Source organism: Notothenia rossii, assembly GCF_949606895.1.
Source record: "Notothenia rossii genome assembly, chromosome: 5".
Lineage (NCBI taxonomy): Eukaryota > Metazoa > Chordata > Actinopteri > Perciformes > Nototheniidae > Notothenia > Notothenia rossii.
In genome coordinates this window covers 47431128-47446952 of record NC_136903.1, presented here as the reverse complement: position 1 = coordinate 47446952, position 15825 = coordinate 47431128, and the positions used below count along the sequence as shown (strand labels likewise).

General features: G+C 40.5%; 2 protein-coding genes across 2 annotated transcripts in view; one reads left to right on the top strand and one right to left on the bottom strand.

Annotated features, from left to right (window-relative positions):
* Window positions 1-15825, bottom strand: part of LOC307039451 (receptor-type tyrosine-protein phosphatase gamma-like) — a 1005384-nt gene that overhangs the window by 157834 nt on the left and 831725 nt on the right. Inside the window, exon 13 of the mRNA XM_079681553.1 lies at window positions 2056-2209. Coding sequence (XP_079537679.1) covers window positions 2056-2209 — 154 coding nt within the window. The remainder of the gene's footprint in view (window positions 1-2055; window positions 2210-15825) is intronic.
* The window catches only part of LOC307039445 (zinc finger BED domain-containing protein 5-like), a 516405-nt gene that overhangs the window by 22196 nt on the left and 478384 nt on the right, over window positions 1-15825 (top strand). The gene's annotated exons all lie outside the window — the stretch shown is intronic.

Genomic DNA, 15825 nt, shown 5'->3' with positions numbered 1-15825 from the left:
AGTATCTAGAGATCTGAGTCCAGCGGGCTGCTTGTGTTTCTGTTCATCAGGACATCATGACCAGCAGATCCTGTCTGAACGCTCTACGTTAGTCAGTGGACGTCTGACAACATGCACACTAACTTATATTGCAGCTATAGTATTAATAGTAACAATCAGCTGATGTTTATGTATTACACTTTCAAAAATAATTTATGCTGACATTGTCAGCCCACTGACATAGTTTGAAATCAATATATTATCCAATGTGTGACCCCCCACAGGACTTAAAAAGCACCTAACTAGATCATGAAAATCCCCAAAAATCTCGGGGGGTGTCCCCCGAACACCCCTAACTTATTTGGACCTCGGTATTTAGGAAATCCTGGATACGGCCCTGCTCACATGGAACAAATAGTTTTGTCTATTGACACAACGAAGCCTGTCTCAAACTAAAGAACTATACAACAGTCATATTTTTTCTGATGAAGCATAAAGCATGAGAGTGCTCAGTGCCCTGCTCATGTGTCCACTTATATCATACAAGTGGCTTCTTCCCTTGAACCCCTCCTAAAAGGATCCATGGAACTCAAAATAATAAAGATTGAATTGCTCTTCTACCATAATATCTTTCATGTTTTTCCTTTATGCTGTATACCGGAATGTTGGTGCTGATGCGTTTGGGGTTTTCTGATGCTGCAGCATGATAAACTCTCGAGCTGAGACGCGGCATGCCTCAATCTCGGATTTACTTTTCTCAAACAAATAATTAATCTCAATGATCAAATGGTCCTCTGGTCATACAAATAGAATGTACCAACAGTGGTTTGGACATTTTGGATATTATTAAATAGTGTATGTGCTCATTATAGCTAAACAGAACAATTGTTTGGTGTGGTTGGTTCCTTTTGTCTACTGCTTGGACTAAAGCAATTACAGTATGGACTGACAGCTCAACCAGGATCTGTATACCAACTTTTGCACCTCAGCAAGGGAGAACAGTAGGGTGATGTCCAATAAAACTTTCTACAACCACTCTTTATCATCATTGACATAGAACAACAATGTCAAAATAAAATCCCTGTGGACTGTTAGTATGATGCAAACAGCAAGTCTCCGGTGTCAGGGTCAGGACTCAACCCTCAACCCTGACCTCCTCCATTAGAGGCTGTACAGAACTATAGACATTGTCATGTATGAACATCATGTCTGGACTTGGTTGTTCAATGACTTAAAAGGAAACTTTTAAATAAATTATACTTTCATAATTGGGTTTGATTTATATACTTCAACAGTTTATTAAATGTACTAAATCTTATCTTAAAAACCACAAATTATCATAAAAACAAAAATATTTCACCATCACTGAAAGGACACATTCACATCAAACAAGTCCCATTGACTCGCCTATCAGGAAGCTGTGCAGTGCTGGAAGATGAAACACACTGAAACTCCACTCATACGATGAATTTAATTTAGTGTATTATGTCAACAGATTTCACATAACTGTATTAAGTGAGTTGAAAGCAATAATATTAATTTTAACAGTTTGACAGAATACACTTAAGGGTAGGATAGGTAAGAATGGAGAAACAGCTCGAGTGCGCTAGAATTTGAAAATACACAACCGGAAAAAATCTGCCTCTTCCTTAAGACTTCCTTACAGAGCCCCTCCTCCAACACACACGATTGCGCACATGACCAATGAGGGCACGAGATAAATGTGTGCACAGATGGAAGGCTGACAGGCAGGTAGGCCATCCAGTTACTTTAGCCGGGCCGGCTAAAATAATTGGTTGCCACGGCTTCCACAGACGACATTTTTTTATGGGTTTTTTGTCAAAGCACTTAAGATATTCATTGCTATCGGGAAGGTAAGAGCATTCCATGGCATATAACAAAAAGTGTTTCTGAAGTGAATTACCTTCAGTTTTTTTAGTGCATGTAATGAATCAAAGGGATGAGGCCCATCCTAACCAATAAACAAATGTGGAATCAAAAGTGCAACCCTTCAGTCATCCACCCTCTAATCTCTAGACCCACCCCTCTTCAGAGGCTGATATGTGATGGTGTTACCTCCAGTAGAGCAGCACAGCCAGCAGGAGGGCGAGGCAGAGAAGGGTCAGAGCTGAGACCACCACCAGAGGAACCAGCCACTCCACACGGCCCAGCCCCCCCCCAGCCCCCGGGCCTGCATGATGGGTCAGGTTGGTCACGGCACTTGGACGGTCTGGAAGAAAATGATAGAGAAAATAATGAAGGCGAACCGTCTGCAGGCAGAAAGACAATATGACATGTCTGAAATGACAAGAAGGTGGAAGAATCCAAGAGAAAAGGGCTAGAAGTTGGAATTCTAATTCTTAATGAAATTGTTAATCAGGACTGGTTTTGAGTGAATGTAACAAAGAAGTAACAATAAAGAAGGAGAGGTAATGAAACAGGTAGTAGTGTAATAATCCCGCTTTCTATGCATGGTCATTGGCTCAGGATTATATATGTTTTCCTTCATGTTATAAGACAACTCTTTTACCGAACAACAGTTATATTTTAAAAGAAAAGGATCTCAAAGTCAGAAAGCTTGACACAATGCTTTCCCTCTTTTGTTAGTGTTGGCAACAAGTTTACCTCTGAGTACACTTATATGAAAAAAAACTACAACTACTAAACTTGTTGCTGTCTGTGTTCGTAGCAGATGGAAATGTAGCTCACGACAGAAATGTATCTGAGATCTCCAACAGTGTGGGTTGTGTGTTTGTTGTGGTCTCACACACTCTTTACAGTCAGTGTGAGCCAGCCCCAAGCTGATTAATTTTATATTGCGTGACAAGATTTCTGACAAATGCAGTTATTAAACCATGCAGAATTACAAAGGGCAGTTGCACACATCATATAGAGTGGTGCAGGGATGACGTATTTACCCGGAAGTAAGCTGCGCATGCAGGGTTCAAGTTATAAACTGAGCTCTATGGGGTTCTTTGAAATTAAAAATGCATGCACATGCACACGCACACGCACACGCACGCACACACACACACACACACACACACACACACACACACACACACACACACACACACACACACACACACACACACAGCAGCAGCCCTCTACTTGCTACAAACTTAAATATGAAAAGGTTCAACTATACGCACACACACATCATCTCGGCTCGCGCAGCACCAACACGTTCTCACTCCCAACCCGTCACATATTGACAGATGTCAGGGCCCCTCCCCGTCACTCTATTACGTACAGGAAGTCAGTTTTCAACAGGCAGGGCGTCCCATAGACCTTAATAGACCTCCCATAGCGTTTATAATAGACGCCATGAGAACGCTCCCCGGGAAATGCTACCCCGACGGTCGGTTGTTATTGTCAATATTAATATAATATCCTAATTATTTATTTTTTAATAGTCACACTCGATTTCGCCAATTTTCTTGTTGCCCCAGCTGTTCGACACCTCTTTTAGCAGAAACAAAGGCTACATTAATGTATTAAATCGATGTTAATCCACATGTGGTTGTGGAATTAATGGACGTGCGATTGCGCAACGCAATAATTTACGAACTCTTCAACTACAACCCTAATTATATTTAAAAACATTTTAGAAGGCCTCACGAAATAATTTAATGTAAATGTGAAGGGATGTGTGTAATGTGGTGATTATTATTCACCCGTGGATCTATGGGTTGGGGTATTGTTCCGTACGGACATTATAGTTAACCGGACTTCCTGTTGATGTGAAATCCGAAAACATTTTTTTTAAATAAAATAATACTTTATTCCGAGTTTGCTTGCTTTTCTCTTTGGAGGTCATCACATAACGGCATTGTAATACACGGTTCGGTTGCATTAAATATTACATATCTGCCGTAATTCTCTATTTATAGGGCCCTGATGAGAAGACTTCTTGACAAACAGGAATAACTGCCGCCAAAACTGAATATGTGACGTGGATCATAAATATATCAGCAATCAAACTAAATCTTCAATTTCTCTTCACAATATAAGGGTGCGTTCACACTTGCCTTGTATAGTCCGGTTGAATCGAACCCTGGTGCGTTTAGCCGCTTGGTGCGGTTCATTTGGGTCGGTGTGAACACAGTCCGAGACCTCTTAAGTGAACTAAACAACCGGACCCTGGTCCGCTAAAATAGGTGGTCTCGAAGCGCTTGCTTGCGAACTCTGGAGCGGTTCATTGCTGGTGTGAACGCAGTCCGCACCAAAACATAGGAAGCGCAGTATTTACGTGTCACAAGAACGCGGATATCTTCAAAAATCTTTAGCGAAAGAGTCTTTCAAGACATCCGCAGTTGTTTAGAGCACCAGTGTTGGGCAAGTTACTTCCAAAATGTAATATATTACATATTACTTATTACTCTCTTTTGAAAGTAATAAGTTACATTACAATATTACTGTCTCTGAAATGTAATGAGTTACACTACTTTAGTTACTTTTTAGTTACTTTCACCAAAATAACCGCAAAAGAATGGCTAGGTATTTTAAATGCTAAAATGTAGTTATTGTACATCCAGTGAAGGGCAATTTGGTATAGCATAACAACTGTAGGTCCTTAAGGCTACTAACAACTTGTATTACACGACTTAGTTGAATACTCGATTCTGATTGTAAATTCTTAACATGTGACACGTTGTTAATACAGCAGTGCAGGCCACTGTCAAGGACTATAATGAAGATTTCTAAGGAGGATCAAGAAAGAGAAAGGAAAAGAGGTTAAAAGACGAAGTGTTGGACGTCAGATAAATCACCAGAAGAAGGCAGACAGGAAGTAAACCATAACAGGACACGGAATGGGCTCTGTAGTTTGTTTAGTATATGGCCGTGTACAGGCCCGGTTCCAGAACAAAATGACTCAGGGTGCCTCTGAGATTACAGGTGCGCAGCAGTAGTAGGTTTACATGAGCAATAGTGGCCGGCAACAGCAATGAAAAATAGCATTGATGGTCCCCAATGAACAGACTATGGCCTTTGTTATGTTTTGAAACCAAGCAAGTGAGAACATTTCAAGTGAGTTAAAAGTGCAATCCTGAAATATTTCATATAGTCTAAAGCTTCAAAGCTGTACTGATAAAACAAATGAGAACATATTGTAAATCAAGGCAAATATTATTTGAACCAGCTCATGGTTTGAAATGGCAAACATTGAAAAGCAAAAGTATTATTAAAACCATGTACTACATCATCACCTTGGTCCCATCTCTGGGAAGAGAATATTTACTGTGCTTAAAAACTGGTATCACATCATCATGTGAGGTTGACTTTGTGACCTGGAGAACATTTCAGCTGCAACATCAGCTCGTTGATAAGCTTGGGATATGAGATCTTTTTGTAGCCATTCGTGATGAACGCATCTGTGCTATTGTATGCATTATTTTTGACCCAACATTTCTACAGGCATGGCAGAATATGGCTCTATTTTCACATGAATACTCTAGCCATTGTCTATTTTTATACCACGAGCTGCAAAATTACCGCCTAACCCCACTGTACAGGCGGGTACTTGTTTAGACATACCTGGGCAGGCTCTGTTTTGCCGTGGTATCCTGGCACCTGCGGGCCGCAGAGGGGCGGCGTAGTTTTGGGCGACAAAGACTGCTGCTCCGGGGGCGAGGGCGGCGAGTCAGGCGGGAGTAAGCTAGTGTCCACAACGGAGGGTAACGTGATGTCCCCATCTGACCTGTTGCTACTGTCTGCAGTAGATGCAGTGTTGCTGGCGTTTAGTGATGGTTGCTTTAACCATTTTCGTATTTGATTATCCACAGATGTGTGTCACTGCTGTGGAAGTACTTTTGAAATGATGCACGCGCAGCGGAGCAGGTCACGCGCACCTGACACAATTTGTTGTTTGTATTTTTCGCTCTGTTCTCTTTTTTGAATAGAGGGTGCATAACATTCAACTGCCCCGAAGATCCCGACGCGAAGCCTGAAGGGTAAACACACCAGGTTTACTAATCTACCCGCACAATTTGTCTGGTGTCGGAATGTCTCGCTATGTCAGTACATTCAACAAAACACCATTTAATTTCAGGTTAAAATGCGTTGTAACTGCGTTACTGAGCATTGTAACGGGTAATATATTACCCACATTTCATGAGTAATGCGTTACATTACTTTGTTACAGCAAAAAGTAATATATTACTGTAACTCCGTTACTTTTGTAACGCGTAACACCCAACACTGTTAAAGAGTAAAGCAGAATTAAGTGTTGAACAGTGTCGTGTAAAGTAAAAATTCTCCGTCAGCTACATAAAAGTAAGAACATCTGTAGTTGGTGTAACGCCCCTCGTTACTGTAGAACGTCTCTCATGAACAAGAACATGCCGATCTAGATCCCTCCGCTTCGCATTGGGCTCCTGATCAGCCTGTCGGTGTTATTTTCCCCATAATGACCCGCTTATTACATGGCCACATTCTCAACAAAGTAACGACATGACTCCCAATATTAATTGAAATGCTTTTGTGAATTTAGAAAATGATTTTATTGATTTAAAAAATAGTTGTTTGTATGTATTGATTTAAATTGGCATGCATCCGCTAAGAAAAATAGTCCGTTGTTACTGTTTGAACTAACGTAGCAACGGCAGGAACTGCTTCGATAGCGTTTTTGAGGAGCTTTTTGATTACAGATTTGAAAACATCGTTGCTTGCTTTAAAAGTAGCACAATTCATTATGTCAAACTTTTGAAAGTATCTAGATATCCCTGCCCAAATGCCAAAGGAACTGGCAACTGTATATGTGTCGCCGTCGGAAGTCAATGTCTGGACCGTTGCGTAAAAAGGAGGATTTCTGCCCGTTACTTCTCCGCTGTTTTTTAACGGACGTTGTCTGATTATTAGGGCCGGGACTCGATTAAAAAAAATGTATCTAATTAATTACAGGCTTTGTAATTAATTAATCGCAATTAATCGCATTTTTAATCACATATAAATATTTGACCTGAGAACAGTGAGAAGCAATTTTTTTCACATGGATTTTAGTATACCATTGAATAATGACTGAATATATAAGCTTAAGCAACAAAACATTGTTTATTTTTTTCAAGATGGTACTTAACAGAAAAGTGCAATTTTTGCCATAAAGTGTAGCAATAGCATATTTAGGAATATAGTACATTTCAGAGATTCAGGTAGCCTATAGGTAGGTAGACCTTCTGTAAACTATAAAACTTTGTTTTTTAAGTAAAACACAATACTTTCAAGTACATTCAGAACATTGGAAACCCTGACTATTAGAAAACATCTTTCTGTTGCTTCAGAGGCCATAACAGACTTTGTTGATTTACCAACAGTTGATTTAAAAAATCTAATACATTTCAGTCCAACTCTCTCAATAACCTTGGCCAAAACAATAAACAGTTCAACATAAAGTGCCAGTTGCACCAACAACGTAATAAATAGTTCAACATAAAGTGTACCATTTAAAATAAAATAAAAAAAGTGCCAGTGATTGACCTCAATCCCTCCTATTCTTCCAATATCCTGATGAAAAATAAAATCTCTCTGTTGCATAGGCCACTGTTTGATCAACGCGAATTGAGTGTGGGTCCTTGTACTCCGAGTCGGGCTAACGTCCACGCTAGCTTCCACGCTAGCTGCTATATGTTTTGCATTGAGGGGATACTTGAGGCTTGATGTGCTGCGGTGATACGCAAATTCCTTTTTGCATAATTTGCAAACAACCGTGCTCTTATTGACGCTTCCATCCGTCCGTTTTTTAAAACAAAATGTCCCATCCAGGGGGCCAACCAAAGCGGTCTCATCAGCTTCTTCGTTCACGTTTGACTATTGTTCACTGTGGTTTGTTGTTGTTTCAAGTCATGAACGTTAGTTGGTGCTCCAGTATAATCGGTACCCCTGAAACTCATCCAGTGAGAAACGTTCCGCGGTGCAAAAATAAGTGCGATTAAAATGCGTTAATTTTTTTAACGCGTTAATTTTTGTGTAATGAATTAATCTTAATTAACGCGTTAAAGTCCCGGCCCTACTGATTATATAATCATATGCGCCGGCAGCTAGTGTCTGTTGATCTCCAGATTAACAGCAGCATGAGAATAACCTGCCGAAAGTGCCGATGCTCCATGGCGGAGGCTCCGCTAGAAATTGCCGGGATTTGCGTTTTTACCCACTAATGTCTAACCAATGGTTGAACAACATTTCCGAGCACATGACTTGTGTTTAAAGTTTATAGTCCGTTTGAGTTTTGCCCGTGTGAACCTGGTGTGAACGCAAACCGAACCTTCTGAAAAATGAAACAATGTAACAAACTGTGGTCTGGTGCGCACCAGAGAGCGGACTATTAGGTGTGAATGCACCCTAAGTCTCCAAGCAGTATCAATACTAATTCGGCTGACTTTTATATTTGATCCAATCGGTATATTGGTATATTTACACCATAACGGTGCACAGCTGATAAAAAGGGACACCTGGTGGTTAAAGCATGTTATTGAAATCTATTATTTTTATTATTAGATATTAATAGGAGACACAGACAAATAAACTAATAAGGCTTTATTTAAACATTAAAGAATACTTTAGATTAAGGTCTTATTTTGAATAAGAAAAAAGCTTTGGGGGTATACATATTAAGCCAGACAAAGTACTAATATATTGCTTTCCTGCAATGTTAACCACTGTATGTTTAAGCACTTATTTTAACTGATATTAGACATATGTATTATACTATTATAAGATGTATGTAGATAGTATAAGAAATGTGCAGAATATGACAGTTTAATGGTGGAGGTATACACACATATTGATAGATGTCTTGTGATGCACTGTTGAGGAACCTGCAACCCAAGTTTTTCATCTCCGACCTTATCAGGTATTGAACAATCAATAAATAAAGAACACAGAATTATTAAATATAAAACACAGAATTTCTGTGATTATACTAAATGATTTACAAATAAACACCACTGCATATTTACGACTGTTACACATGCTGATGTAACGCAAATGTTTCCAACTTAGGATCAATAAAGTATATCTTATCTCTTTCGACTCCACTTCGAGCGATATAATTACTAACAAAGCACTTATGTACCAATAAAGGACTGGCTTATCCAAAGCCAGTTGAGTAGCACTTGAAATGTTTTAGCTGTATGAAACCTGATGTACTTACAGTATATGATTCTGTTTTCTTCAAGTTTGTATCTTGTTGGTCGAACGCACTTATTGTGAGTCGCTTTGGATAAAAGCGTCAGCTAAATGCAATGTAATGTAATGTAAGATGATCGATGGCTATGCCATATTTGCCTCTGAACCTTGACAAGTGCATGTTTCAGGCTTATCAATTAACAACAGGAGGGGTCACAGACATAAGACCAGCTGTTAAATAAACCTCTTCTGACCGTAGCTGGCATGTGGGTATATATTAATGCTGCCCATTATGGGCATAAGCAATTTTCACCCATTTATTAATTATATGTTTTAAATTTGAGTGTTTCCTATCCCCTAAACCTCCAGGGACTTACACAGTTTAATACTGGCAACTTCTTATTATGGGAAATACGAAAACGTCTTTTAAAACTACAATTCCCAGTAGAGACGTGCCATAGATAAAGAACATGTTGCAAAACACACAATAGCCAGCATGTGTAGTTCTGGGGACGGGGTGGGGGAGGGGGGGACGGCGTGGACCCGTTCAAATCCAGTTTTGGACAGTCTGCCGTGGTTCCATCCCATTTCAAAGTGTTGTTCAACGCTAAAAGTAACCCTTGCCGCACACTCAAACATCCAATCACAGAGCTTGAGGACTATTGCGGGGTTGTCAAGCGAAGCGGAGAGAATACATACTTCCGGGTGTAAAATTCTCTAAAGCAACTACTATGAGCTGCTCCGACCCTCGGTCCTGACGGACTTCAACTTGTGTTTATTAATCAAACAAATAAATAAAAACAAGGATAATTATGTGTTATTGTTGAGTAAATAACAATGTGTGGTTTAGAAAAGAATACAAAATTAGAAGGAAAAAACGATGAAACAATACAGATTTCAGTATTCTGAGCCCCTACTCTCCCCATAACTGACGGCAACAAAAGTCCTACATTATTCAATAAAAATAAAGGAGTAAAAACAATAAGTGTGGCTTGATATTGAGTAAGAAAAAGGTTGATAAACGCTGAGAGAATGGATCTGCGGAGAGCATTTCGCCGCGATCTCAACTCGTCTATTACCAACGTTCAGGGAGCTTGATGCAAGTCAATGGGGACTCCCTGCCCGTTGAAAACTGACTTCCAAGGGGTACCCTGTCTGTAATAGAGTGACGGGGAGGGGCCCTGACCGTCCGTCAATATGTGACGGGTTGGGAGTGAGAACGTGTTGGCAGCACGCACACAGGCATAGATTGCGCAACATGTATTGCGTACCTTGGAGGTGCAGCGCAGGCATATTGTCATTCAAGAGATGTGTTGTTCTTTTGGAAAACATGTTTTTATTTTAGCCTATTCCCCTCGTTAATGTAAATAATACTCATTACATTGACACATGCATTATTTTTGATCGCAGATGCGTGGTGCTCGCGAACGGATTAAAACAATTAAACCTAAATAGCTCGCGAATTATACTTTGGCGGCCAAGTAAAGTCTATGTGTGGGAAACCCTGCTATCTCACCAGTTCTTATGCAACTCGCAAATATCTCTCTCTCTCTCTTCTCTCTCTCTTCTCTCTTTTCTCTCTCTTATCTCTCTTTTCTCTCCCTCTCTCTCTCCCTCTCTCAATGTTGGTGCGCAAATGCGCCTTTTTTCAAATGATCCGGTGCTCTTTTTTGGCGGGGGATGCGCATGTGCACCTGCGCACCAGTTATTTGCAGACCTGAATATATGCACATTTTTAATTGACATTTTTGGGAAGACTTAATTGCGTCAGGTTTGCACTGTGAACATCTGAACAGCCTGATTCCATGCTTCGTTCTGTGATATAAATAGGACTGGTTCTTACTGATGACTCTTTCTTTCAGTTTGAGAAACAATGGACCAATCAGAGCCTTGTAGCCAGGATGAAATGTTTGTTTTCCTACATAGCCAGCAGCTACAGTATATTCATGGTAAAATACTGACAGAATGATGGCCATTAAAACTTGGAATAATGTTCACAAGGTAAAGACTGTTGTAAGTCAAGGAGTTTTGTGTCCTAAATCTGAAGATATAACTGGAAAAAGAGGCCTGAACCATGAGTCCTTTGATATCCCAAAAGAGTTATAGACAGATCTTAACATGGGCCAAGAGAAGAAACAGTTAAAAATGCAATCCCCCATGTTCCCTCAGCCCCTCTCAGCAAATGCACATTGCAATTTTAACTTTTCAGATGTTCCCACTGGAAACCTTCCGCAATTAAGTCTTCCCAAAAATGTAAATTAAAAATGTGCATATATTGTAAAGCAGTTGTATCTCAAACTTTTTCTGTCAGGCCCCCCCTTTGGAGAAAAAAAAAAAGTCAGGCCCCCCCAACACAAATAGTCAGGCTCAGCCAGAGATTTATTTTGGGGGTGCTGTGGGGTAGCTTGACATTTCAGAGAGGGTGCTCAAACATTTAGAGTTTCCCATTAATGTACCGGTCGCTACAGTGGAATTTTCTACTGCAACAATCCCAATGCAAATACACAGTGTGACAGTTACGGCATATAGGTGTAAGCAGAGGTAGAGTACTATTTTTATAGGTGGTGTGTGGAACTCACATAGGGGGGTCCGGGGACAAGCTCCCCCGGGAAGATTTATTTTTAAATATTGAAGTTAAAAGCAGCAATCTGGTGCACTTTGAGAGCAAAATGAAGAGATCTATGGATACATCTCTCAACACTCATTTGAAACAGAACTGTAAACAGATTTACTTTTTCTTTATGGATATTTTACAAATCACCCTTTTAAACTTATTCTTTTTTTACTGTCATATAGTATTTCATACCTGTTTTTCATTTATATTTCTTATTTTTTTTATAGCTATAATGATCATATAAACGTGTGCCTCGGAAATAATTGTTTACATTAATGGTGACAAAAACGTCTGAGACACACTGAGATAACACTGAGAGAGTCCTTTAGCTCACTGAGCCTCTCAGTCTGACAGGAGAGGACTTTCCTCCACTTTGTTATTGAAAAAACGATCTCCGGTACCGGTCTTTCTCTCCTCTCTCCTCTCTCTCTCTCTCTCTCACTCTCTCTCTCTCTCCTCTCATCCTCTCTTCTCTCTCTCTCTCTCTCTCATTCTCTCCTCTCTCTCTCTCTCTCTCTCTCTCTTTCTCTTCTCTCTCTCCTCTCTCTCTCTCTCTCCTCTCTCTCTCTCTCTCTCTCTCTCGCTCTCTCTCACTCTCATCTCTCTCTCTCCTCCTCTCTCTCTCTCTCTCGCACAGAGACCCACACGTAATAGTACTGTTCTGCATCATATTATTTTCGAATCAATAATTTTTCAATTTATGATTATTTATCTTTTCAATCTTTTTTTTTTTTTAAATCTTTTTTTCCTCCTGGTCTCTCGCGCCTCCCCTGGCATGCCTCTGCGCCCCCCACTTTGAGAACCACTGTTGTAAAGGGACATAGCTACTTTGCTATATAACATGTCCTGGACCTACTGCATCTCTGTATCACAGATATAAAACAATATCTGGCACTGGTTGAGACAGCAAATAGGCATTCCCTTTAGCATGAGGTTGTTCTTTCTAACTGAAAATCTCAGTGCTGCAGCAAATACAAAGCAGCAGGTTTCAGAATAAACACAGCACCCTGCTGTTGTTCTCCCTGAGCCCTGCACAGGAAGTGCAGCCAGATAACTGCATCACAACAACACACAGCTCGGATAATCTGAGTCACTTCACTAAATCTACACCACAACCGTCCCCACCACCTACCCACTTCAGCCGTGCTGTTGTTGGAGCTGACGCCGGCCCCCATGCCCTCAGTATCTGCCTGGAGCCGAACACTACATCAGGCTGCAGCGCTGCACCACAGCTGGCCTGCCTCCACCCTCACTCTGCATCTCCTCCTTACATCCAGCACACACATGCACACACACGCAGAGTATACACAGAGACGCTGCCTGCCTCTGCTCGGCCTTCTGCCTCTCTCTTATGCCAGTCCGCCAAAAATAAATAAATAAATAAGAAACCCTTGCCAGTAGCACATACCAGACACACCCAGACACACGCACACACACGCATGCACGCACACACGCACACACGCACGCAAACAGCCACTCACTAATGTGCAGTGCGTTACATGCTGCACAGACACTAACACACACACACACACACACACACACACACACACACACACACACACACACACACACACACACACACACACACACACACACACACACACACACACACACACACACACACACACACACACACACACACACACATGTAACTATAAATGAGGCAGAGCTCCCCCCCTGCAGCTGAGTCTAGCCTGCAAGCCTCATCTCCTCTCGCCATGTCTGAAAGTAGGCCAGCAATCAGATTAGAGCTGGAAGAGAGGGAGAGGAGGCGCGTGGAGGAGAGAGAAGGGTGGGGGGGTGGGGGGGGGCAGTGAGCAGAGGAAAACATATGTCTGCTCTCAGCTCTGCTGGAAACTCTGTTAACAATTTACTTGACTGAACACTCTACATCCAATCTATCCATCACTTACTGCAGGGGTCCGGCATCCAGGACCCAGACACCGACCTATACGGACCCGGAGATATAATCAATACATTAATAGGGATTTTTCGGCGCCTCCGCTTTTTAAACGCTGATTTGGGTTACTTGTGTAATTCGTGGAGAACCGAAGAGTTTTCGGTTTGGGGGTGGGGGGGGGGGGGGGGGAAGTCGTCCGTCAGTCCGACAAACGGACAACTTTTCACTTCAAAAAAGAAGAAGAAATCTAGACCCCAAAAATAATTACACAAGCGATTACCTGTTTTTCTGGCCAAGGACAGGTTCCTTGAACACAACACGAGCGTAACGAGTCTTCACGTGGTATATGTCTCGTCTGAAAGGAGTGACTGCTGATGGAGAGCACTGGAACGCCGCTCCAGCCCTTCAAATATTGCAGGACCCATAAGGACTGGCCTACACATGCCGCAGTGTTTGCGTGGCTGTGTCTTTAGTTGTAAGCACAGTGGCGATCTGTTATTAGCATCTGGTTAGCTAGCTATGTTAACAAATTTAAAGAGCTTTTCTACAACCAGGTGGAACCGCGGTGAATTTAGTTTTAGGTTGGATATTCGACGACATTCGCGGACCCGCCAGCAGCGTCAGTTTCCCGGACACGCCGGCAGCGTCAGTTTAACGGGGAGATCTTCTCCGCGAAACGAGGCTTTCACTTAGGGACCATCAACAAATGACATTTACAATTACACAAGAAAAATGTTCTTTTTAATAAATCGACAGCTTCTCGATCGTGTGAATGTGAAGCAAATTCACCCTAGTGCATACATTTATTGAACAAACCTCTTTTTATTGCATTTTAATACTTTAAATAGGTTTTATTAATATTTTTGATGGAAACATTTGCTTATTTCTTCAATAACTTCCAGGTCATGTGACCGATTCACTCAAAATCAGTGCTGGGGCAAAGAACTACACTGGCTGCATAGGACACACCTCTTTTTATTGCATTTTAATAGTCTAAATATTTCTATATTAATATTTTTATGGAAAAATTAGCTTATTTCTTCAATACCTTCCAGGTCATGTGAACTAATCACTCAAAATCAATGCTGGGTCAAAGAACTACACTGGCCGCATAGGACACACCTCTTTTTATTGCATTTTAACACTCTAAATATTTTTTATTAATATTTTGATGGAAAAATGAGCTTATTTCTTCAATACCTTCCAGGTCATGTGACCGATGCACTCAAAATCAGTGCTGGGTCAAAGAACTACACTGGCTGCATAGGACACACCTCTTTTTATTGCATTTTAATAGTCTAAATATTTTTATATTAGTATTTTGATGGGAAAATGAGCTTATTTCTTCAATACCTTCCAGGTCATGTGACCTAATCACTGAAAATCAATGTTGGGTCAAAGAACTACACTGGCTGCATAGGACACACCTCTTTTTATTACATTTTAACACTCTAAATATTTTATATTAATATTTTAATGGAAAAATTACCTTATTTCTTCAATACCTTCCAGGTCATGTGACCTAATCACTCAAAATCAATGTTGGGTCAAAGAACTACACTGGCCGCATAGGACACACCTCTTTTTATTGCATTTTAACACTCTAAATATTTTTTATTAATATTTTGATGGAAAAATGAGCTTATTTCTTCAATACCTTCCAGGTCATGTGACCGATTCACTCAAAATCAGTGCTGGGTCAAAGAACTACACTGGCTGCATAGGACGCACCTCTTTTTATTGCATTTTAATAGTCTAAATATTTTTATATTAGTATTTTGATGGAAAAATTAGCTTATTTCTTCAATACCTTCCAGGTCATGTGACCTAATCACTCAAAATCAATGTTGGGTCAAAGAACTACACTGGCTGCATAGGACACACCTCTTTTTATTGCATTTTAACACTTTAAATATTTTATATTAATATTTTGATGGAAAAATTAGCTTATTTCTTCAATACCTTCCTGGTCATGTGACCGATCCACTCAAAATCAATGTTGTGTCAAAGAACTACACTGGCTAAATAGGACACACCTCTTTTTATTGCATTTTAATACTTAAAATATTTTTATATTAATATTTTAATGCGAAATTGAGCTTATTTCTTCAATACCTTCCAGGTCATGTGACCTAATCACTCAAAATCAATGCTGGGCCAAAGAACTACACTGGCTGAATAGGACACACCTCTTTTTATTGCATTTTAA